Source organism: Macaca fascicularis, chromosome 6 (assembly GCF_037993035.2).
Source record: "Macaca fascicularis isolate 582-1 chromosome 6, T2T-MFA8v1.1".
In the NCBI taxonomy this organism is placed as follows: domain Eukaryota; kingdom Metazoa; phylum Chordata; class Mammalia; order Primates; family Cercopithecidae; genus Macaca; species Macaca fascicularis.
This window is the reverse complement of record NC_088380.1, coordinates 165544613-165570657: the sequence shown is the minus strand read 5'-3', so window position 1 is coordinate 165570657 and position 26045 is coordinate 165544613. Positions and strand designations below refer to the sequence as shown.

Sequence of the window (26045 nt, the reverse complement as noted above, 5' to 3'; positions counted from 1 at the left end):
CTGATTTGGTCTGCTTCAGAGATTTTCCAAAGGATATCCTGTAGTAGATAAATCATTTCATTAGGCCAGGTTCCCTGTTCAAACCAGGAAGCAGAGGGCCGGCCATGTAGGCAAACCCAGATAATGTCGTTATGGCTGTACTCAGAGCATTTGTAAATATTGTTGTCAGTGTCTTTCACGCAGGTTCCATCAAGATTGGATTTAAACATAGACAGCTTAATTATGTGTTTTAAAGCTTTGTTTATGGAGAGCTGTTAGGAAGACTGTGAAGTTTTAAATATTGAAATGACAATTTTTCCCCCCAAATGTCTCCTCCAGTTGATCACTCCTCATGCCATCCGTGTGCAGACCCCTCCTCGGCACATCCCTGGTGTTGTGGAAGTCACACTGTCCTACAAATCTAAGCAGTTCTGCAAAGGAACACCAGGCAGATTCATTTACACAGGTAAGAACCACTGCAGATGGTGAGCACAGAACTGCCTTGGTCCTATGGGGTCTTTCCCCTTGTCTTCTATGTCTAAAAGCATATATTTTATTTTACAATCTAGTTAAAGTCTGCTTTCTTTCTTCATTTTACCATATGTATGAGCAAACATGGTGCTTTTATTATTGTATTAAGATTTCATCTAGGTGTCCATGCTGAATGGCAGGATCTGTTGAAATAACTGGTTGGATGCCTAAAGATGCCCCATGAAAAATAAGAGAAGGGGAAAAGAGGTGTAGATAATCCTGAGTTTCTGGATGTTAAGCCACCTTGTTAGGGTTTGTTTGCTTTATGGAGTAGGGTTGTGCTTTCAGGAACAGTACGTCTTTCCTCTAGCCTGTTCACCGCATTTGTATTACATACAATTGGTAGTTTTCATGTTTAATTCTGGGTTGGTGCCTTCTTTCCAAGTATGCTGCATTTTTGTCCTCCCAAAACAGCCTTGGCACATGGATCTGCCTTGTGGCAAGAAGCTGGGGTTTCAGAGTGAATGTGAATTCCCTCCCATCAGACAGACAGAACCAGGCAGCATCGCTGTGGAATTACATCAAGTATAAAGGCTGAATGCCCAATGTGTACTCTAAGAGATCCCTAGATTGTGAAGTGCAAACCAGACACCCAGGGATCGTTTACAATTCACATTCTGCTGCAGTAGGTCTAGGCAGAACCTGAGATCCTGTGGTTCTTAAGAGCTCCCAGGTGAGGCTGATGCTGCTGGTCAAAGAACCACAAGTGCAGTGTGGTTCTGGGTCCTCTGCTTAGTGTCAGTTATCCTTGGATAGTGGTAACTGTCTCCACGAACTGGTCCCAGGTTTCCTTTTCCATTCAGTAAAAGACCACAAGGCCAGACTAAGTACAGAGCGGAAGTTGCTTTCACACAAAGAGATAACAGAGCAGTGACGGGATAACAGTTAACAAATCATAATTATAACAATACAATTAAATGGACGACTTTTATTTTTCTGTAACATTTTACTTCAGAGAATCTTTCCCTTGTATTTCAATATTAGGAGTAAAACCAAACGTACTTCTTAGTCACCCAGTTTCTCTCTCTCTCTCTCTCTCTCTCTCCCCCTTGAAATTATAAAAAACAATTAATGCATCCTGACCCTTGGAAATGCCTCCCAGCCCTTTAAACAAAATGCAGGTTTGGTGCCTGCCTGACGATTAGTTTTAGTTAATTGAAAATTATAGGATTGACCCAAGAGGAAAATTTTGTTTGCACTCCAATCACTTTTACAAATTAAGGAAAATTACCGCAATTTTGTTTAGCTAAGGTTTCACACTGAGTTCAAGAAATTAGCTCAGCCATCCCAACAAAGTCAGCACTTTGTTAGTGAGCACTTGAAAAAATAATAGTCTATCTGGAGTTTTGTGGTGTATACAAACGAAGCATAGAGAAAGCTATGATGCTTTATAGAAGTAGGCCAAGTGTTTTTAATTAGGCTCATTGGTTCAGCATAAGTTTTGAAGAACAATCAAACTAGCAGATTAGCTGTTTCTTTTAAAGCTAGGATTTCTTGCCATTCATTTTTCCCATGAGAACTTCCACATAGCAGTGTGTGTGTGTGTGTGTGTGTGCACGCGCGCGCGTGTGTGTGTTTTACAAGTCTCATTATGGGGCTGCAGGAAAAGGACCAATTGAAACTCCTGATACTGTAACATTCCCCAGCATCATTCCAATGGATGGGAGTTTTTCACAATGTTCCCCACTGAACTCGGTGTTCTGGAACATATTTCAAAACCACAGAGGCCAAATGTTTTCTCTGAGAAGTTTGGACTCTGTTTTTGGCCGAAAACATTAGGCCTCGCTGGCTGCTTATTTACTCAGCTATTAAGAACAAGAAAAGGAGAAGAAAAAGAAGAAAATGCTTGTGTGGTGGGAGGTACAGGAGGCAATCAGGCATGGTTTCCGCTTTGGTGACAACGTCCCTGCCCATTAATGGTTCCATTTTGTGGTCAGGTCTCATTTAGAAGAAATTATTTTTAATCAGTCTTCAACAAAATATCCCCTAGAGCCACCTGGCCATAAAAGTTAGAAAAAAAAAAAAAACCACCCTCATTAAATTACTTAAGTTCTCAAAAGAAAAGAGCTAGCGATCCATCAATATTTGGAGTTTTTTTAAACACTAAAAAAAAAAAAAAAAAAAAAAAAAAAATTGCCATCAATTTAAGAAATCACATCTTAGAAAATCTATAGCACACTGGAATTAAGATTAAAGTGTCAGATTTTCAAGTCTAGAAAAGTAGTTAAGGATAAGAGCAATAAGTTGGCGCATATGCACGTGTGTACATCTGTGAGAAATTTAAGGTATGAAAAAATGCTTCTGGTGATCTGGCCTCAAACTGTGGGCACCAGATAAGAAACTTTTTTTTTTTTTTTTTTTTTAATTATTCTAGGAGAGAGTTCTAACCTCTCCCCATATTGGAAAAATAAAAATCTGAAGAGATTGGCACAACGATTTCCCCTCTGGTATAGTTACTTGGCTGTTAACAGTTATTATGACATCACATCATTTCTAACGAAAGGGAATCTGTGTTCATTGGTGACCTATGCACGGACCTTTTGATCATTAGCATTAAATGCCTCCACCATGCGTTACTTGTTCATGGCTGGGGCTACTGGCCTCTGTGATTCACTCAGTTTACCTCTGCTGTCACCACTTACTAGTAAGGGTATAGAGATGGCTCATAAAACCTCTCTGTTCTTTGTATCCAAACAACTGCTCGGATCATTGTAAATGTACAGCACCCCTCCTTTGTCCACCCACAGAAGTTCACACTTCATTTTCTTTAACATCCATAGTATTTCAAGATGTGAGACTTGGTTTTCTGGATTGGGTGAGCTAACTCTCTTATTTCTTAGTGAAATATCACTTGGAATTTTTCCCTTGAAAAATATTATTGAGCTGAAAAGTAACACCCCAAACTAAGGCCTTATTGCTGTTTTTAAAGTATGCAAGAGAGAGTTGGCATTTGTAGATGTGAATGTCTCTAAAAGTCGATAACATTAAAAAGAAGAAAAAAGGCAGGAACAGCATGGCCTAATCTATACTAATAAAGGCAGACCTGTTGGGGAGGGAAGAATCTGACGAAGCACAGATTGCCTGCAAGCTGACTCCACTTGTAAGGATGGTAAGCAAGCATACATCTCTCTCTCATCGGTCCTTCAGACCAGAGATGCACGAGGAATCCACAGCTGCTAGTGTGCCATGCCCCTGTGTTTGTCCGATAAGAGTCACAGACTCTGGAAAGTGAATCCTGACTGGATTAGAAGCAGAAAAGCTCACTAGCACTTTCTAGATCTTACTTTATTGTGTCCAGTTATTCTTATGTAAATGTAGGGCAAGGCTGACTTTAGTTTTCAATAAATGCTTTCTAAGAGAAGGAAATACAAATGCTATCTAATCACAGGATTGATTTCAAAGCACTATCATCGTTTCTGGTCAGTCAGTCCAGTGGGAATTAAATCCACTATAACCTCACTGCCATGTAAGGGCTCTCCCTAATACCTTTATTATTCTCACAGCTTGTTTTCTTGAAGTTGTTATGTCTTTAAGTGACTTGGATCCTTTAGAATCGTGATCTCTCCTGCTAGGCCCTAAGTAGTCTTGGAAGCTAATAAAAGACTCTTAGGCACCTTTAGCTGCTTCCTCAAAGTTTTGTAGTTGGTTTTCCTGATGAGAAGTGGCCAATTTCAAATGCATGTTTTGCTTTCATTCTAGTTATTTTTCTGTAAGAGACGTCTCTGTATCTCGAGGAATATGTGACTGGAAGAATGGGCCACCAGGGCAAGGTTTGAGCAGCCTAGGGGTACCCTGAGAGCTGTACACCACCTGACCCCCCAAAAGTTGGTGAAAACCCTGATGAATGATCATCTAACAACTCAGATGTCTGGATAGGTCACTTATCAGATCTTTTCTACCACTGACTTTTCCAATTCTAAACATTTTTCACCCAATTTCCTGTTCCTGTGGAAGGACTAACCCACATTCCTGTGTATTCGCCTGTGAACTAACTTCAAAATGAGAATTCTTCGTAGAAATACTTCCTGTTTGTACCTTGTGCCCAAAATAACTCCACATCCCTTGCCAATGCATAACACATTGCTTTGCACATAGGAGGGGCTATTTTGTCTGCATATGCTCTGTGGAACTTGACAGCTTTTACTATGACTTAAGTTTTCTGTTTTTTTCTCCCTATCCCTCTTACTTTCTTGTTGCTCTCCCATCTCTCCTATCTCCCTTACTCCTTCCTCTCTCTTTTCTTTACTCCCCTTATCCTTTCCTCCCTCACTCCTAAGGGGATAGTACCTCGCATACTGATTGAGTGCTTAGGTTCAAGATGATGGATATAGATTGAATTCTCAGATCTACCATTTACTAGAGAGGTTATCCTTGGGACATCATATGATGCCTCTAAACCACAGTCACTTTATCTTTATAAGGAAATAATAATATACCTTGCTGGGGTTGTTTTTAGGATCAGGGAAACATATGTAAAGTTTTAGGATCACGGAACTGTATTTAGCATGAGGCTAGATACTAGTAGTTTCCATTAATAAATGGTGCCCACTATGATTCATTCCTTTGTTTCTGAGCCCCTACCAGGAATAACTATTTTCCATGGATTGTTTATCATCCTTGTCCTCTTCCTAGAAATCTAAGAAATGTCTTTTGGGATTTTTAGTAACACAACTATAGGTATCAGTTTAAAGAAACAACACCCATCAACCCCAAATAAAAGGAGCAAAGTGTAAACAAAGTAGCAAGAAAAAGAAATGCATAAGTGTAAATGTAATAATTTGCTTAAAACAAATATTTTTGCAGGAATGCATCACACAGCTAATAAGTTCTCTGGTGTTAACGTTTTTAGAGAATGACACATGCTTGTTCTCTTATTTCTATCTCAGCCCCTCCTCTGGAGGTCCTAGCAACAGGAGTACAGCCTATCACCAACTCTCTTCAAAAGTATTTAGGTTATAATCAGCTTCAACTCCAGCTTCCAGAGTTTTCACCAGAAAGCTGTTTCTCATTCTTGGAAACCTCCTCCACAAAATGAAGGCTGCCACTTTGGGCTTGAACAAAGTCATCAGTTTTAGGGAAGAAGTGGAGAGTTTGCACCTAATGGATCTCCTGCAATTTAGCCTTTTCTTACATAAATTCTTCATTACAGTACACTTCTGAAAAGCCACTTTCATGTCATTACCCTGTGGAGAAACCTTCCCTCTTTGCTCACTGTATGTAAGATGTAGCCCAAGTCCCGATGTTTGGCTCACTGTGCTCTGGGGCTAGGGCTTATGATGCTCCAGTCAAACCGGTTTCCTTGCTGTGCCTCCAGCTCACTTTAGCTACTTTGGATATGGTGATTCACCTGAAGGATCCAGTTCAAACTCTTACCTCTCTGAAGTGTTCTCAGACCACCTGGGTATAGTATACTGAACCCTGGGCTGACAGCAATGAGTCTTGCGTTGTATCCCAGCTTTGCTACTCACTGGCTGTGAGACCTAGGACAAGTTGCTTACAGGCTCCGGAACTGACTTTGGTCCTCCCTGTAACTCATCTTGATTGACTGGGAGAGTCTCTGTCCTTGAATCTCTTTTGCTCCATGTGCTAAAACCATCCCATTCATCATTCACTTCCTTTTGTCCTTAGCTCTCTTGTTCTGTTTGTAGACAAATCATAAAAAGTCCACAAGCTTCATGAAGAAAGAGAAACTCTTCCTCAATCTTATTTTATATACTATGTTGAAGCGATTTGGCTCAGCATTTTACTTGCAATAGGTGCTAATAATTGATTGACATATTGCCCAGGATCAATGGGTCTTCATTGATTTTTGTGCTCTGGATAATATGGAATGTAAATAAGAGCTGTTAATTAAGAATCTGTCCCTTTCTACTTGAAGTTTTACATTCATAGAAGATAGTTTGTTTAAATGAAAAAATGAGATTTGGCTTATAAATACTTTTCATTTTCTTTTCTGTAAAATGGAGCTATTTTAATAGTACCTTCATCTAAGGAGTAAAAGTGTTAATGTATGTAATGCAATCCTGACAGTACCTGGTCCAGTATGAGTGCTCCCCAAAAGTAAGTGAGAAAAGCAGATAGGGGGTATATATTTTTTTGAAAATCCAAAAACCTAGTCATTAGAGTTTGATGTTATGTATGTGCCAGCTTTGATTATGATTAAATACATTGTTTCTTTCTAGGCATTAAGAATAGGAATAAAAATACCTGTGTCCTGTTCTGATTTTACCACTTCCTTTTGTTACTTCATTCATTCACCTCACAAATGTTTGTGGATTGCCTGTCCTATCCTAGGCAATGTTCTAAAGCAGTTCTAGGCCAAGTCCTAAAACAGTGTTGAGCAAAACCAGACACAATCCCTGTTTTCTTTATTTTAAAGACTAAGAGGAAAATGGATGTTCATAAGTTTACTATTTCAAACCTGGTACGTGTCCAGAAAGACAGAAATAGTGCTTTTGATCAGCACATAATAAAGGAGCCCTGACCAGTCAGTTAGAGATATTTCTCTACAGAAAAAATCACATGAGCTGAAGTTTGAAGGATGACAAAGAGCTAACCCAACAATCATTGAAGGGTGAGGGTAGCATGGGGTTGGGGAATGAGTCTTCCAGCAGAGGGAGCAAATGAAAAGGCCCTAGATGGGAGGAAACACGGTGCCTTGGAAGACTGTAAGAACTGGCCGGGCGCAGTGGCTCAAGCCTGTAATCCCAGCACTTTGGGAGGCCGAGACGGGCGGATCACGAGGTCAGGAGATCGAGACCATCCTGGCTAACACGGTGAAACCCCGTCTCTACTAAAAAATACAAAAAAAAAAAAAAACTAGCCGGGCGCGGTGGCGGGCGCCTGTAGTCCCAACTACTCGGGAGGCTGAGGCAGGAGAATGGCGTGAACCCGGGAGGCGGAGCTTGCAGTGAGCTGAGATCCGGCCACTGCACTCCAGCCTGGGCGGCAGAGCGAGACTCCGTCTCAAAAAAAAAAAAAAAAAAAAAAAAAAAAAAAAAAAAAAATTGTCATGAGGCTGACAAATCAAGAGGGAGGAGGAGAACTGTGAGAGAGAAGGCTGTGAGAAGTAGGCAGGGACACGTGTATGTAAAACCTTATAAGCCGTGGGGAGGAGTTTGGTTGTTACCTTAAGAACAATGGACAGCTTTGAAGTGTCTGAAACGACAGGTGGATGTGACCAGGTTTACATTTTGGGAACAAACTAACTCTGGCTTCAAGAAGCATAGGAAACCAGAATGTATCTTGGAAGACCTCTTAGGAGGTCGTTGCAGTAGTCTGGGAAAGAGGTTTGGTGACTTTGATTTGGGTGGCAATCAGTGGAGATGGAACGGAGTGAGAGGAATCAAGAGGAATTTAAGAGGAAAAATGGAAAGGACTTTGAGATGGGTTAGATGTGGGGATGAGGGAGACAGAGGGGTTAAAGCTGCTAGATTTTCGTCTTCCTCAACTTAATGGTAGGGCCATCATTTTCTGTGCATCCCAAGGATCTTGTGAGTATCAGTGAAAAAATGGCCATGAAAATATTTTGCTCAGTGTAATATTCTATACATATGTTAATTGTTATAAAGACAAGCCTCAGCAAACTCAGGAAGAATTGGAGAAAGGAAGGCAAGAATGTTTTTCTTTTTTGTCAGATTGTTTTCACTTAGGATTCAGCCGAAAGAGGGCTGGGTAATGAATACTTGACTAGCAGCTCTGCCTTAGCAGTGTCCTAATTGGAATAGACCCAACAAGAAAGAAAAATTCACAGGCTGCTCCTGTCCACATGTCTTAAATATGACTCCAAATGAACCATTTACACACAAAGAAAAGAATTCAAGGCAGAGGGAGTGTTTATTCTTTTTGCTTTTGTGATACAAAGGGTAGGTCCCAAGCTTCTTTATTTTCCCCCCCACAAAATATGATTTTTCCTGATGAGATGTATGCTGATGTGATCAGTGATTCTGAATCTGCTGGCATTTGTACAGTTAAATACTGTTGGTGCCATAATGGGAACAACAACAACAACAAAGTCACTGAAAGTAACCATTGTACTTCTGTGACAGCTATAGAATGAGAGCCGTTTCTGCAAAGAATAAAGCTGGTCTGAAGGAAGCATATTATTTTGCATATTTTACATATATACTTTCCAAGAAATATGACCTTTATTTCCTATTTGGAGTGGAGTGTAATCAGGACTTGAGTAGCTAGTATAACAGGATCATTAAAAGGGATATTTTCACTGACATTAGAGGTCTAAATAGCCACGAGGCCTTATATACAACCTTGGCTTTTTCCTGTCTACCCAGAGTTAATAAGTGATAAGGCCAGGAGAGAGATAAATCACAGAAATCCCTGTCCAAAGAAAACATATTGACTACAGCCAAGCAAATAACAGACCATAACCAACGGTGCCATTCATCATTCATGTAATAGGGATATAAAGTATTTCCTACCAATGAAACCGTATAGTAGGAAGAGGCAGATAAGCTCGCCCAATCTAAGGCATGAGATTTGGTTATTAAGGAACATGAACTATTTGTCACATGGCTTTAATCTTTAAGATGTGTTGCCATTTCTAAACTATAAATTTCTGGTAAGGGATTAGAAAGCTATTAACAATAAAGGTAGGAACTGAGCTGTATATGTATTCTTGCCAATGTAATGCAACACTGTAAAGTTTTGAACCTCTAATCTTTTTAGTATGATATAACATGATTTGGTTTTCAAAGCCAATAAACTACTTGGAAGTATTCAAGCTTTTTTTTTTTTTTTTTTTTTAAACCGAGCATCATGATAAATTAACCCTTCAGCGTTTGACTATATATCTTGAAACTTCCTCTAATATTGTGGAATAGGAGGAGGAAGCGGAACTCTAAATTTCTTTTCCTCTTTTCCTAAGATGTATTCCAAATGTTTGATGGAGGATTATTCGTTTTTCTTTTTTTTTTTTTTTTTTTTTTTGAGGCGGAGTCTCACTCTGTCGCCCAGGCTGGAGTGCAGTGGCCGGATCTCAGCTCACTGCAAGCTCTGCCTCCCGGGTTTACGCCATTCTCCTGCCTCAGCCTCCCGAGTAGCTGGGACTACAGGCGCCCGCCACCTCGCCCAGCTAGATTTTTTGTATTTTTTTTAGTAGAGACGGGGTTTCACCGTGTTAGCCAGGATGGTCTTGATCTCCTGACCTCGTGATCCGCCCGTCTCGGCCTCCCAAAGTGCTGGGATTACAGGCTTGAACCACCGTGCCCGGCCTATTCGTTTTTCTTATCTGTGTTTGCAGTGATGTGGATGCCAGTCCTGTTCATTGTTAAAGTTAACCGAGAGACGTGGAACCCACTAGGGCATTCACTCTTGTTTTTCAGTCTTTATTGCAAAGTTATACATATTGATTTCAGATCATTTAGGAAGCACCAATAAAACATAATTAAAATATTATTGAAATTGCCTACCTTCCTACCAGTTTCTTCTACATAAACACTCAGTAAACATGAGCTATTAATATTGTTTAATGATATATATTTTGCGGTATTTTTCCTATGCATATATCTGACTTATTACCATAATAGAGTTACATCTTATATCATAGTTTTTTCATTTGAAAATACATAAATATTAGGGAGTTATGAATTTAAAACAACTTTTAGTCATTGATAATCCTCTTATGCCCCAGCAGAATCTTATAATGAGATATATCATTATCTTCATGTTAAAGCATAGCCACCTGGAATTTGGGTTCTCCTCTCTTTTTCTTTCTGAAAAACCCACAGCACAGGGTCAATAAGTCCTACACATGGATTATCTGGGGTCAGGATCTGAAATTTATCAGCCATCCCCAACTGAGTGGGTGTGTGTTGCTCCAAGGACCCGATGTCCTGAGAGCTTGGGACCACCTCCCAAAAGAATTTAGCTATATAGTGTGGCACTGCTTCTGTTTTCGAGCTGAACAACCTCCAAGGTAAGTGGATTCCATAATCACGCTGCCCAGCTTCCTGGGACCCACCACGTGCTGTGCTTTTTATAAGTTAAAATGGAACTCATCTAAAACCCTAATGATATCTGAAACGTAATCAAATCCAAAATTGTAACAAAATGTAGGTAAATGTAAGTCCCTCTCTGATCCTCTGTGGCTAGCAGCATTTCCTGCTAGAGCTTTGAGTTCCTCCTTTCTCTCCCCGCTCTTCTGGTTTTCCACTTCAGTGGGCTTTTGACATTTGTTGACTTTTCTCCTGTTATTCTCTCCTATTCCACACCTTTTTTTTTCACACGAACTCTATCTTTTCTCTCAATCTTCTTGTTCTCTACAATTGCTAAATGTAAAGGAATCCCCCACCCCCACCCCCTGTGCCACCCCTGAGAATCTGTAAAGACAAGCTCTATTATTAGCCTATTTTTAAGACCAAAAATCTCAGGTGAAGTGACTTCCTGGGTTATTTAGTAAGTGGAGGAGCCAGGACTTGGACCCTGGTGAAGGGTACCAGAGCCTGCGCTGAGTAAGCCTCCTGGCATGCTACTTTACCTTGTTAATTGATGGAATTACCTGATTCCCTGAAATTAGGTTGTTGGTGATGGGAGAGGGGGGGTTATTTATAGGACACATTGAGTTCTGACAGGAACTGGAGCCTTAAATATTTTAACCAAATTATATAATTGTGAACATAATGCATACTTATATGGAAGATTTTTAAAATACAAAAACGTATGAAATAATGATTATCCATTATTCTATCCCTCAGGGATAATCACTGTTAATGTTTTTGAGTACTTACTTCTAATATAGAAACCATATAGAAGGAAGAGGCAGATAAGCTCTCACAATCTAAGGCATGAGATTTGGTTATTAAAGGACATGAACTATTTGTCACATGGCTTTAATCTTTAAGATGTGTTGTCATTTCTCAACTATAAATTTCTGGTAAGGGATTGGAAAACTATTAACAATAAAGGTAGGAACTGAGCTGTATATGTATTCTTGCCAATGTAATGCAACACTGTAAAGTTTTGAACCTCTAATCTTTTTAGTATGATATAACATGATTTGGTTTTCAAAGCCAATAAACTATTTGGAAGTATTCAAGGGTATTCAGAGAAGGTACTAAATAATACTCCTACATTTTTATCAGTGAGTCAAAATAGGTTTATATAGTTTTGCATCCTGCTTTGTTGTTTATATTATACACTAAACATTTCCTCTGTTAGTTCAAATTCTCCCTGAATGCATTTTAGTGGGTGTATAATAGTCCATCTGATGGCTGCACCATAATTTGCTTCCTCATTCGTCTATCATTGGACAGCCATATCTTTTCTTTTTAAAGAATTTTTAACATCATTTATGCCAGAATATAGTGTGATTCTAAATATAAGGTGTTCTCCCTTTTTTCTAGTGAAGTTTTGAGCTTCCAGGGCAAGTTAACCATATACATATTTATAGATAACAATATATTATCAAATGTCTACTTACAGTATTTCACATGTAAGTTTTGTTACTTGTACATATCTACTATCACATAATTTACAACATTTACAAATATAACTTCTGCATTTTGGGTTTCCACCATTAATCAAACTTTTTCTACTCATTTTTTCCATCAGTTTTTTTTTTAAATCAAAGTCAGAGCCATTTTTCTCCCATTATAGTCTCTTCTAAGTTGTTTGTGATACACCTCTTTTTAAATCTATGCATGGTGCTTTCACTGGAAATTTTTTTCTAAGCCGTAACCATTAGCAATATTTTAAAAACCGATATTTAAAAGGCTTGTTTTGAGGAATATTTATAATGATGAGAGGTCAGTCTCCTTAAAAATCTACTAAATTTATATTAACTTTCTAGTCCTTTTTGTCTTGACTGACTCCTGCACCTCTGTAAACATTATTAAACCACCATTGATGATGATTATTTCATGCCCCCACCAATTTAAAGTAACATAATTGAGAAAGCATCTTGCCAAAGGAGAGATTTAAAAATACTCAAATATTTAATGAGAGAACTTTTTTGGAGGGCAGGGGATCTGCCCATATGTAGTTCAGCATGTTGATATTTCTTTCCTGTTGCTGGGTCCTCAGCCCTGTGCAATCCTTGGTGTGAGTTCAATTATCTGTACCACATAGTATTTTTGACTTGAGTAAAGTATGCTCACCCTTTTACGTGGGCCTCATATTATTCAAGGTACTGAAAGTGCAGGTGGAAACCATCCCATTAATATCAGACCTGAGGTTTTCTGCAGTATCTCTCAATGGTGAGAGGTAGACAGAAACTGGTACTCCCTAAATCATGAGCAGAAACAACAACAGAAGAGCAGACTTCCCCTCATACCCACTGCTGTTTGACCTGGCACATGTAATTGTTCATCTTTTTCCTGTTAACATCAACTGTGGTTAACTTCTTTACATCACGGGTGGAAGGCCTCACTTGCTAGGCAGAGCCACCTGGGATCAACCTCGGTGGTTAGCTGCAGGAAGCACCAACTCCCATTCAATATGGAATTAATTTAGATCTTTGTTTAATGCCAAAAATATATTCACATTTAAGTATCTGCACAGAATATGGCCTTCCCATTCTACACACGTTCATCATTTCCTTTTAGTTTTAATTGATTTTTAAAATAGTCAATGAGGCCAGGATGACTCTTTGAGCTTGTAGGGAGGTTTAGATGAAGGGGTGTCTCTGAATAATCTGTTTTCAGCAAGCTTATAATTCTCTACTTTTTTTTTTTTTTTTTTGAGACGGAGTCTAGCTCTGTTGCCCAGGCTGGAGTGCAGTGGCCGGATCTCAGCTCACTGCAAGCCCCGCCTCCCGGGTTCACGCCATTCTCCTGCCTCAGCCTCCCGAGTAGCTGGGAGTACAGGCGCCCACCACCTCGCCCGGCTAATTTTTTTTTTTGTATTTTAGTAGAGACGGGGTTTCACCGTGTTAGCCAGGATGGTCTCGATCTCCTGAACTCGTGATCCGCCCGTCTCGGCCTCCCAAAGTGCTGGGATTACAGGCTTGAGCCACCGCGCCCGGCCTCTACTTTTTTAAGACTAGAAAAATGAAACATTTGCACTCGTTAGTTCAGAAGACATAGGAGGGTTATCTAAAGGTTTAGAAATTTTCCTTAATAAAATTACTAGCATCAAAGCAAAAAAATTGTGATTTACTGGAATGTTCTATATTGGGGGTCAAAGTACAGGCCTGACTACTGACACTATGTGTCTCTTCTTCATCTTAATTTTTGTAGAAACAAGTAAATTTACTTAAATGCATTTTTATAGTTGACCAAGCCTTTCTCATTCATCAGTTCTTTTTTGTTCTTTATGAGGAAAGACAGGTATTTTTAGCCCCATTTTCAGGTGTAAAAATGAGGTGTAGAAAGAAGTGAAGTGGTTCATTTATGGTCATTTAAGCCATCTAGTGATGGGTCTGATATCAGATCTGTATTCCTCCAGGTAGTTGATTATACCTTTCAATATCTTAGATTTTTACACCTACTAAATGGACTTACCCCAGTTTTACTCCACTTTTTAGTTTTCTATGAACATAATTCACTAATTAGACTGGGGGCTTCTAGAACCCCAAGCTACCTCCCCAGCATTGACACTTTGAGTACATGTAGTTCTTTTATTTTATTGACAGCACTATCACCAGCTGATACAATCTGAATTATTTCTTTCCTTCATTGTGTGTAGCCTGTGTCTCTCACTAGAATATAAGCTTCCTGAAGGCGGTTCCTTGTCTTTCTCAACCAATGTATTCACAATGCCCAGCATGGAGTGAGACACAATAAATATTAGTCAAATCAATGCATAAAAAATGTGTGAAGGAATGATTGACAAATCTGACCATAAATATATGGGATGTGAGTCTTCAAGATAATCTAGTTGTCCAAATTATTGATGTCTTTATAGATGGTGAAAACAAGGCTTAAAGAGTTTTAGAGACTTGGCTAAAGTCCCTCAGTTAGTGGTAGATATTTACACCAGATTCCTTTTCTTCCACCTATCAGCCAAGAGCTTGTGTCCACACTACGTGTATTTTCCTTAGACTCAACTAGTTATAAAGAAACTGTATGACTATAGATCTCTAGAATCATGACAGATCCCAATTTGAATCCTGGCCCAAATTCTTACTAGTTTCTTAACTATTCTGAGACTCCGTTTTCTCATCTGCAAAATGGGAATGAGAATATATCACAGGACTGCTGTGAGGATTTGATAAGGTCATGCATATAAAAAGCTTAGTACAGTGTATGGCATATAGTAAGTGCCTGATTAATGGTGGATCTTATCAAAATAGTATCCAAGAGAACATTGTCCTGTAATTCTGAGTTTTAGAAATGGAAAGGTCCTCAGAGATAGCCTGGACCAACCCTAACGTTTTGTAGAGGAGGTAACTGAGGCCTAGATAAGGGAAGGGTCTTTCCCAAACCAACACAGGATGAATTTGCTTAAAAAACCAGAGCAGATCACATATAAATGGATTTACTAATTATTTTGTGAATAATTCCCAAGTATGCAAATATATAAAGACATAACATTTTTGAATGTATATGAAAATCAATCAGCAAACATCACCATGGTCATTTGATAAACTCTCTTAAATTCTCTAAGTTCATGAATCTTTGAGTAAACTCTCAAGGAAAGGGTGAGGTGGTATAGATGCTTAATTCCTTGGGCCTTCCAATATGTGATATGTTTACATAAAGGGTGTCATGGACATCATTATTCTGATCTGTTTACATGCTGTTCTGTCTGTTGACAAAAAGGAAGGGGCTTTTCTTGATCTCTGAGTAAATCAAAGCCCCGCAGAAAAGCCAAGTGCCATTTTCACCGTGGGTGAAGTGGAATTATGCAATTTAAGGGCATGTCCTTTATCTCATCTTTTTGTGGGAGCCCAGCTTAAGAGCAGGGCATGTCGGACACCAGCACATTGTTGGAAGACCTCATTGGAACTGGTGGATCATATTCCCTGGGTCCATTTGGGGAAGGACTTAGTGGGGTCCACCCAAATATACTGTCCCTGCTGCACTTTTATAATCTAATGCCCAGTGGAGACTTTTGGTGAAATTGCCTCTTGGCCACAAAATGTCTGTGGACCCTCCTTTGTGCCTCAGTCCCTTGGTGGTCCTTGAGGAGATAAGATGTAAAAGCCTTTATTTGGTGATCTTCTGCTTAGTGGGTTTAGAAGCAAACCATCAAGGGCCAATGAGAGAGAACTACTTGGAAGATGATGGTCATCAGGGATAAGATTAAAACCTGCCTGAGAAGAGATCTGTGCTGTGTGCCTGGCTCAGTGAAGTGTGTTGGTTACTGTTTGATGCCTGACAGGCAGGTTGACTGGCTGACGATGAATGAGTCCAGAAAGTGTTGTTAGGCTTGTACTGCAGTTAGAGGTGAGGAGGGTATCATTCAATGTATCCGTGGCATATCCCAATTCATAAAAAAAAATCAAGATTGTATTACATAAGGGATTTCTGCTCTAAACCTTATTTGGGGCTTGTGTTGGGATTCAAATAAAAGATTTTGTTTTCAGGCCTTCCTGAAAAGGCACTCAATTATTGGTGAAAAGCCAAAAAGGATCAGTTGTCCATTGATGCTACAGGTAGTGAGTAGAGTAAAAACTAAATTATATCTATTCCCCTTTTCCAACTGCAGCTAATTAAGGGTAGCTCATTTAAAAACAGACCTAATTTAATCTCTAATATAAGTATTCAATTAAAGTTGTTCCCACTGCTTTCTTCTCAGAAGGCTGCTTTATACATTTATATATGATGCATTTATGGTGTGAATCCTTCTAAGGATCCAGGTGGCAATAGGAAAGTGCTTTCAGGACTTCCTAATTGCCCAAATTAAATAATATGTATGTAAACGGAGATTGGGGTATAAATTGTGCACTGCAATGCTACAAGGAATTGAGCCCCTATATCCTGCTATCTTTCAGCCAATCAGAATCAAGTGCTCCCCATTTTATTCTGTACTACTTAGAATAGTTTATTGCATTATTAAATACATGTTACAAGAAGCACATTGTTGTTTAAGACTCATTGATTTAAGTAGAACTATTCTTATAAAGTTCCATAGGCTTTTACATAAAAAGAGAAGAGCCCATATAAAATTATAAAACCTTAATGTAATAAAATAGCCTATAATATAATATTCTCCCATTTTCTGAAGAAATCACCAAAAAATTTTAATGAGTTTATTAGAACTACTGTTTGTGAATCCTGGGATGTCATGTCTAATTAGACTTAATGGATTTAAGTATTTCTTTAATGAAATCTCTAGCTTAACTCACCAGGATTATACTCCTTGTCCTCCTGCCCTTAAAATGATTTTACTTTATTTTTATTTTGGGTGGCATTAAAAAGAAATGAAAGACTATGATTCTGCCTCATTCTCAGATGGATATAGTGAAAAATACAGTGCTTATTATGAAGTTAATGTGAATTACCATGTAATTACCACTGGCTGCACTGTAATGATTATTTAGTTACCACTGAGCATTCTCTGCCAAATAACACACATTATTTCATAGGAAGCGTAGAATTAACTCAAGTCATCCCGGAACTCAGGGAGAGAGTATATTCCTGATCTCTTTCATTGAGTGTAGGCACTGCTAATGTTAACATCTAAATAATCAAGCTTGGAGCAAACCGACAGCAGAACAGGATATGAGTTTACATGATTTGATTTGCTGATGTTTTAAACACTTAGCAGGAGACAGCTATAGAAGCCAATTAAATCTCTCCAAGGTGCATAGAGTTATCTCCTTTGTGAGAAACAATTTAAGGGAATTGCATTGGCCCTTTAACTGAGGGGAGAAAAAGCATTAGGAATGAAATTTCAGATGCAAAGTGCTGATCAATCCTGCCTCCTTTTGTGTTTTTCAGCTTTGTGCTGTTTGGGCTGTTGCTATTTGAAAGGATTTGCACTTTTATTTTGCAAGCACAGGGTTATGTTAAACTTTTCTTTGGCTATTGATTATGACGTGCTTTAAACAAGGCATTGTGTCTAAAAGAGTAAAACAAAAGCAAAAACAAAAAACATGTCAGTACATTCTGTCCCTTTCAGATACTGCATCTTATTTAGTGTACCGGAATTCCCAGTTTAAAGTAATCACAAAATTTATGGAGAAACGGATAAAAAAGGTTGTAAAATATCGATTTGAGGAAAATAATAACACAACTCATCTATAATAAGAAGAAAAATGAAGCAATAATTCAGGGGGTATCGAGCGGCTTGCTGCTGGGAGTATTGATCCAGTCCTTTACGGTATAAGATCGCACCTGAGATTGCTCTGAAAGAAAGAACAGCATTCCTTCGCTCATTATTTCTTAGATACTATCGCCTTGTTACATGGGTCCTGCAGAGTTGGAATAGTTGCGGCTGGGAGAGTGGGACCTGCAATAATAATAATAAATAAATAAATAGCTCAGAAATCTATATTGCCTTAAAGCCACCGTGCCTGGTCTTAATAACACATTGGCTCTGGTTTTATAAGTTCTTCATTGCCTTACAGTAGCTAATGACAATTCCTATGTTGTGTGGTTCATTTAGGGGCTGAACAGATCTTCATCTTATATAATGGGTTCTCGTGTTTGGAAGGAATTCCTGTCTTGGCTGTTGTATTTCTTGTTAAGTCACTAAATTGAAAACAATACATTTATGCCACGTCGGGCCACGGAAAATGTTGGCGTTTGCTTTAATGCGGCATTGTTTTACATTTTAAGACAATTTTTGGACTCGGCAGGACTATGATGGTTCCTGAGAGAAATATTTAAATAAATTTGGCCTCAAACTTCGAAATTCAAGTTCATAAGTCATGAATTTCTGATTTGTGATAAACGTGAATTTATTAATTCACCCATAATTTCTAAAGTCTTAAAGAACAAATCTACTTGGCAATGTACTATCATCACAGTGAGGCCTTAAAACGGCAGACTATTTCATTCCCGAAAAATTCTAGGTTCTTTTCAGACTTTAAGATGCTCTTGCAAGTAGTATTGAAGAAACAGGAATATTTTGCTCTCACTTTTTTTTTTTTTTTGAGGGGAGGGTGCAATAATATTCAAATTCCAATTTAAAACATTTTGCATAGCTATTATGTTCCAGGCATTTTCTATGTTCTGTGACCCAGAAAGGTGAGGTTCTTGTCCCCAAAACACCTATATTCCAGTGAGAGAAGGAAGGCAATACACAAGAGGCAGAGAAGATAATAATCAGATTGGCAAAAGTGTTAAGAAAGAAATAGGGAGGATGATCTGGTACAGTGCAATGAAAGGAGCTAGAGGACTTCTTTAGACAGCCATGTGTACCTTAGAATTTGTACAGTATACAAATGGATAGCACTGTAAGCCCTCACAGCATCACCCGGGTATACTTGTTTTTATTTCCAAGCATCTGTGGACTTTCCCCAGTGCTCATGCTATGCTATCATTTGCCCAGAAGATTCACTCTCCCTATCCCATCCCCCAGCCACTCTGTGATCATTATCTAGAAATATGAGCTGTACCAGCTGACTATGTTCTCAGCAGATCAAGCTTCCTGAAATTTCAATAAGCATTGATTCATGTCATTGTAGCAGATCCTTGAAATTGTTGTTTCTGTAATATCTGTCTCTCCATTTCTGACTCTAAAAGAAAAAAAAAATAGTTCCATGGAACAAGAGGCTTATACCTGGTGTCAATAAAGGTGAATAGAGGGGGAAGGATGGAGAAGCAGAAAGAATAAGACATCTAACTATCAAGACTAACTCCCAAAGCAGCTTTCAATACACTGCAAAGCACACCCCTCCTTCTTTATCCACATAGTAAGATTGAAAGTCATCACTGAGTCTTAAACTGTGAATATTGAAATTGTGAGATGTATGGTACATTTAGTGGAGACGTTGGTGAAGTGCACAAGTCATTTTAACTTCGTCTTTTAATTTTCAAGATTTATTGGTTCCAAGGGAAGAGAATATTTATAAACGTTTTAGGTATTCACAAAACATGTAGTTGCCAAACAGTGCAAAGAATGAAAAGAAATCATCATTATGAAGCTGGATGATTCAGAAAATGTGGTGATAAATATGGGAGTGACAACATATTATCTCAGCCTTCTCTAGCTCCACATTTTTGAGTCATGATTATCAAGTGTATCACTGCGGGGAGTATGCTAAGTCAGTTTGGAGCTAGAGAAATTTTAGTTTTAAAAGAATAACCATGCAATGTTTGGGAAGTACAAATACAATAAATGATGTCAAGTCAGCTCAGTTTGAATAAATATATATTGTATAATTTGCTTCTGTCTTTTAATTTCTCATAACGAAAAGAAAGTGGCAAGCAACAAGAAAGCAATTAATCGCAACAATGATTACTTAGTTTCTGTAGTGCCTGAATTAAAAAGAACATTAAGATTACTTTTCTAATAGTTCATATGTTTTTTTTTTTTTAATCATTGATGTTTTATAAAGGGCAGGTGCATTTGAATTGTTCTAAAATACTAGTTTTTCCCTTGTGGGCAGATTGTCAAAAATTAACTGTTGGCCATTCTGCTGGTTGTTTCATAGTGTAGTCTCAAATTCATGAAGATAAATGTCATATCCTAGCTAATCTATTGTAATCCTTCTCTGTTGTGTGCTTCCTTTAATTTGAGACAGGCCGATTATTGAAATACAAACTTGTGACCATCACTATGATTTTCTTACGTGTATGAGTCCTCTCTCATCAGCCCAGAGCTTTGTATTCAGCAGTACCCAGTAGATATTGAGCAATGAATGGATCAAGAGTCAAGACCTTGCCCTCTGGCCATAGACACATTACATTATCACATAAACCTCTATTTTCTTACCTCAATAATGGAGAAAATAAATAAGCATATCTTCTTCACTAGTTTGTTGTGACGATTGAAATAACACAAGTAAAGTACTTGGCACATTATAAATGGTACATATGAAGAACTCAAAAAATGGTAGTTATTATTAAAGACTTCAAGTAGTTCTCAATCTGTGATTATCTCAGAGTTTACTTCCACTTGGTTTGCAGGTGTATTTCCAGTGCCTTGTACTATGCCTGGTCTAGAAGATGCTCAAAAAGTGCTTGCTGAATGAACAAAGCCCCCGATTCTTATTAATAAATAACAAACAGCTACTGCTGCTAACACTCACAAAGCACTTACTCTACCACATACTGTTTTAAGTACTCAACATACTTTTAGACATCTAATCTTAAAAACAACACTACCAGGCAGGTACTATTATCACTGTATTACAAATGAAGAAACTGAGTCAAAGAGGTGTTCAGCATTTGCTCAAGGTCATGCAACAAGAAAGTGGTAGAGGCAGTTCTTTTACACAGGCAGACTGGCTTCAGAGTCTAGGCTCTTGTGCGTATAACACGATCTTCAGTATTTAGGCACAAAGGTAATGGAAATGTTGCACTCTGCCCCATTTATTCATTCAACAAATATTTATTAATCATCCTCAGTATGTTAGTTACTGGAGATACCACGTACATAATGTGCATAATGAGCAAAGATGTGCATAATCCCTGCCCTCATAGAAATTATAGTCTAACAGGTCTGATTTCCTCAAGTTTCAATTTGTTCCATACTTTCCTCAGTGACTCTTGTGATGAGAGACAGTTAAAGTCTGATTTGATGCAGTAGAAGGGAGGCTATAAACATTTGCAGGAAGGAGAGTGCAGGGTAAGCCTAGAAGGGAGACAGTTAGGGTGGTATTGTACTAATCATTACAGGATACCCAGCATACAGCCCACCTTCCCTTTAGAGTATATAGGATGTATGCATGTAACATGCCTTTTGAAGCCCTGGATGCTACCGAAGCCCTTTTCCCCTCTCAAATTTTGTAAGCAGATGTGTGGTCTTGCCGTCTGTACCACCACATGGACATCCGGGTCCAAACTGAGCAAAGCATTGCTCCAATTTAGCCACAAGGAGGCAAGCTCGTGGCTCAGCCTGTGAAGGGTGTTGGGGTATTTGGAATGAGCCCACTTTGTCTTTTTTTTTTTTTTCAGCATGAGGGTCAGAAGTCATGTTTTTTTACAGAAAGGCTCCACTAACTTTATGTTCAGTGCCTCAACTTCAAGGCTATAGGAATTAGTGCCTATGTGTCCACATTTTAAATTTGTGGCAGAATGTCCTAAATCCATAGGCACACACAAACCATGGCACATGCATAAATTTCACACTGCTCTGCTTGTCTCTCCAGTTTGAATTTGCCCTCTTCATTATTTAGTTAATTCATTTGTTCATTCTTTCATTCATTCATCTATTTCTTTATTAAATGTTTACTGGGAAATTAAAAAAAATGGCAGCTGCAAGGATAGAGTTTGCAAGTTAAGCACCACAAGCACAATGACTGGCAGAGTTAAAGTCCTGTAATGGTTGTCAGATAAGTGGATTGATGAAGGAATAAAAGGGGAATTCGAAAACCATTACATTTATACTTCAAGAGGTTATTTTTAATCAGGAATGGATTCAAGTAAAATATTCTAAGTAATTTTTGAAGAATGAGTAAGTTACTCAATTTAAAAAAAATAAAGGGGGCAAAAGAAAAAATCATATTTGTCCCAACAGGATTCAGTGATTTTACAAAACAAATCCATTGATCTAGACTCTCCTAGTTTTGTCTACCTCTTCCTGTGATCACCAGTCAAGATGACTGATTACCCTGGGAAAGGCGCTATAGACTATCTCATAAACAGAAAAAAAAAAAAAAAATCTCACACTTGGTCAGAAGGCAGCCCAAACACTTCATCTCCAGAGGCTGGGAAAGTTGATCTGTGGTTGAGATTTGGCCAGAGGGAAAATGCCTGCCAGAATGAGAGCCTGGAATCTGGGGGGCTCAACCAAGATGCCAGTAGAACTCACCTCAAGAGCCCAACACATTCAGGAAGTTAGCACTCAGGGCCAACTACAGAACTTACTAAGGTTTGCTGCTGAGCTCTTGAGCTGCTGAAGTACCACTGACATTTTGGCCAAGTTAGGAAATTTTAGAAAGGGAGCCTTAAAAACAAAAATATCTGATTTCACACTTTGCTTATTTCAATAGGAAAACTACCAGATGTCTTTACCCTATTTCATTCAGAATCATAGGTGATCTTTCACCAAATTACGTTTTGAATATTTGGGTGCTAGTGTTCGCTTCCACTGATAGGCCCTGTCCCAAATTCCCTCAAACACAGAGGTTCTCCCAAAATCCTCTCATGGCAACCATTTTCCACAAAGCCCCTCTCCCTCCAAGGGCCTCGTACCAAGGCCCTTGCAGGCCTCAGCCTTTGTTTTCTTTTTTAAAATTCTGTTGGAGTTCCAAGTCCATCAAATATCTCAAAATGCCTTCACAATCCCTGTCTTTCTTTCCACTTTTAGGCCTTCAGCTAGTTAATCCCAATAAAGATTTAGGAGCTTGAAAATAAAATGAACTTCCTAAAGTAGAAGTAAGTCGATTGGTCTCTTGAATTTCATTCTCTGTCTTTTATTGAATGTCAACTATGTGCAAAGTGTGGTGCAAAACGCTAAAATAGGAGACAGGTGCAGAGCAAGGATGAACAGGAGGCAGGCTGTGCTGGCATATGATGCAAATCAAAGTGACAAAATGCTCTGGTAGAAATCTGGGTAAATGGCTAGGGAGAAGACAGCCCGACCTGGGAGTCCAGGGAACTAGAGAAGTGGGGAGGGGATATGGCCATGGGGCTCAGAGTAGGAAAGATTACTTTCAATGTGTGTTTTCTACTTTTTCCCTAATTACTGAGCTCCATCTTCTTAAAAATGGGCAATGTGCAGCCTTTATATGTGGGGGAAAAAAAAAAAAACATTAGTTTATAAGAAAAGTAGGTATTATAAGAAATAATAATCATCATCATCTATCCCCTTTTAATTTTACTTCTCAGCCATAATATGTTCTACAATAGTCCAGGACCTTATACAAATGATTTCCCAAACTCATTGTTGGCATTGTCCCTCTCTGTCCTCTTAATTCCTTATCTCCCTGACCTCTCATGAGAGATTTGAAGTTACTTAGGATAGTTTTATTTTCTTTATCATGCTATGGAAAATCCTGAGCACTCGCTTGAATTCAATTTTGAGTAAGAAAAATTCCTTGCAATTATAATTGTTTGCATTGAATTGAGTAGCGTTTCCAATATTCATCCATTGTCACCTAAACACTTTTGTTTAGAGCAAAATAAAGTGCTTATTACAATGAGTCAAATATTCGGGAGTCTTTGTCAAGTCAGGATGGTGCTTTTGATCTGGCCAAAATGTAGTATATGCTAATACATTTTCTAACTAGAAAAAATCCAAATCTGGTATCATAGATTTGGAATCAAGGCTGGTGGGTGGCATAGGTTGAAGAGGCTCTGTTGGAAAAGATATTGAAAGAATAAATGAATGAATGAAGAATACTACAGCCTGGATTTAAGAGTAAACCGTATCCCTTGCTTCCCTCTCAAGATGGCCTCCTGTGGATTCTTAGATTATTGAAGCTTTGGAGCATTTTGCTAGGAAATCCTTTCTTTCTATTGCAACATTGTGGCAATCAGGCTGCACTGTCATTTGAGCACTGGGGACTGAGATGTGTGTGAATGCTGTGGTCAGCCAGGTCTGAGCTCAATGAAAAGTCATTGCCTGAGGGTTACATAACTTGACTGCTACAGGTAGGGAATGGCCTTTCACCAACACCAAAGATTTATTGACTTTTGTGTGGGAAAAGTCAGCTTTTATATTTCAAGAGAGTAAATCACCTCTTGTTAATCGTGAAGCCTTCAAAGTCTATTTAGGATGGTGAACTTCTGCTAGAGCTTCATGCAGTAATATGTAAAATATGTAGTTGACCAGAAGTTTACAGTTTTGACTAATAGAATTATTAGTCAATGAGTAATACTTCAAGTTTGCCAAGTCCCAGTTTATAACTGGACCTTCATAAGCCAGCCTCATGTTCTAACAGTCAGAAGCACTCTAGACTAGCAACTTTAAACCCTAGTTAGAAAAAAAAATTAGCAAATACTATATTTTGGCCAGAAAAGAAAATCTAGGGCTATAACATTTTACCAGGGACTCATGTTAACATTTGGTCTACAACAACTTTGTTTATAGGATACTCATGCAGGTAAGCTTTGTGGTTGTCACAATATGTCTGAAAGGAAACATTTTTTGGAAGTAGAAATTTGAGAAAGCTATGGTGGTGCTATTAAGTAACATAGGCCGTGGAGAATTTGATCAATGAAGATCAACAACTTTGATGAAATAGTTTTTACCTGAATAATGAATAATTTATTTTGCCTAACAGTCTACATTGCTAAAAAGGTGAAAGCCGTGGTCAATTTAATGAAGAAAAGTGCATTCACTCAAAGTTTTTGGCAGAAAGGAGAAAAAAATATCTAGTTGATTGATTTCCTTAATTTGCTTTCCAGCTGGTGGTTTTGGTGTGGTAGAGACACTTCATGGGGTTCCTGCCTTTAGTTATGCTAGTTGTAGCAGACCACTACCTTGAATCAAGAAAGCATGTTGGTCTAAGATTAGAGCCAGAACCCATCAGAAGGCTAGAATTTCTTTCCACTAAAAGTTCCTTTATAAATTCTTGTGTTTTGTCCTGTTTCCAGGTATATGTTTAAATGGTTTCAAAATTGATTGCTTTTAATAGTTCTTTTGTTGTTGCTGACAGTTGTGAAGATAGTAAGACGGAGATACACACAGCCTTTTCTTATTAACAGATTTCCTGTTATACATGTATTAAGATTGTCGGCTTCTACTCCTGTTTCCTTCTTTCTCTCTCTCTCTCTTTTTTTTTTTTTTTTAAGCTTTCGCTTGTTTCACCAGAGGGAGAAAGACTAGCTCAATTGTATTATCCTGTTAGATTGCTTAAATCATGTTTAGACAAAAAAAAATAATAATAATTACTTTCTGCTTTCTTACTACAGTTCATGATTTCCATTTTGTAAGGCATCTTTTCTAAATTTTGTGCTTTATTATTTTTGCGGTGTTGAGCGAACGAAAACAAACTCTAGTTCATAATTCACTCTAAAGAACATACCCTTTCTTTCTATTTTCTTGTTAAAACCAAATTGTGTGCAATTTGTAGGAAATTGAAACCACATTTTTCACTTAACTTTCCAAAATTAAAATTTATGAGGAAAAAGAAGCACTAAAACAGTTACAATCTGGTCATCTATAATTATCTGTGTGGTGTGAGCAGTTCCACATTTGAAAAAAGTGACATGGATAACTTATCAAGATTTTACAACCATGGGACATTTTACTTCTTATTTGCTGCATTGGAGCCAAGATCTCCACAAAATGCTAAAAGTTACACTGTCAAACGTTTAAAAGTTACATGGGTGAAGAGGAGTTTTGAAATGTATAGAAAACAATGGATAGTATCTAAAAACAGTTGTTTTCCTCCCTCACTCAATAATGAAATGTATTACAGTAAAAATTTGCCATTGTAGACTGTTCTTATTTCCAGTATTGTTCTTGATTTCAGTTACTTTAACATTCTCTTGTCACGCTCTACCAGGTAGGAGAAAAACCACAGAATTAGCGAGATGAACTATTTCTGTTTATTGGTGGTGCCATTGTTGTTTTGG

At 38.3% G+C, this 26045-nt stretch overlaps 1 protein-coding gene across 13 annotated transcripts in view; it reads left to right on the top strand.

Annotated features, from left to right (window-relative positions):
- The window catches only part of EBF1 (EBF transcription factor 1), a 412231-nt gene that overhangs the window by 329810 nt on the left and 56376 nt on the right, over positions 1-26045 (top strand). For all 13 annotated transcript variants that reach the window (XM_005558408.5, XM_065547012.1, XM_065547013.2 and 10 more), the window contains one exon: positions 319-445. In XM_005558408.5, the coding sequence (XP_005558465.1) occupies positions 319-445 (127 nt within the window). The remainder of the gene's footprint in view (positions 1-318; positions 446-26045) is intronic.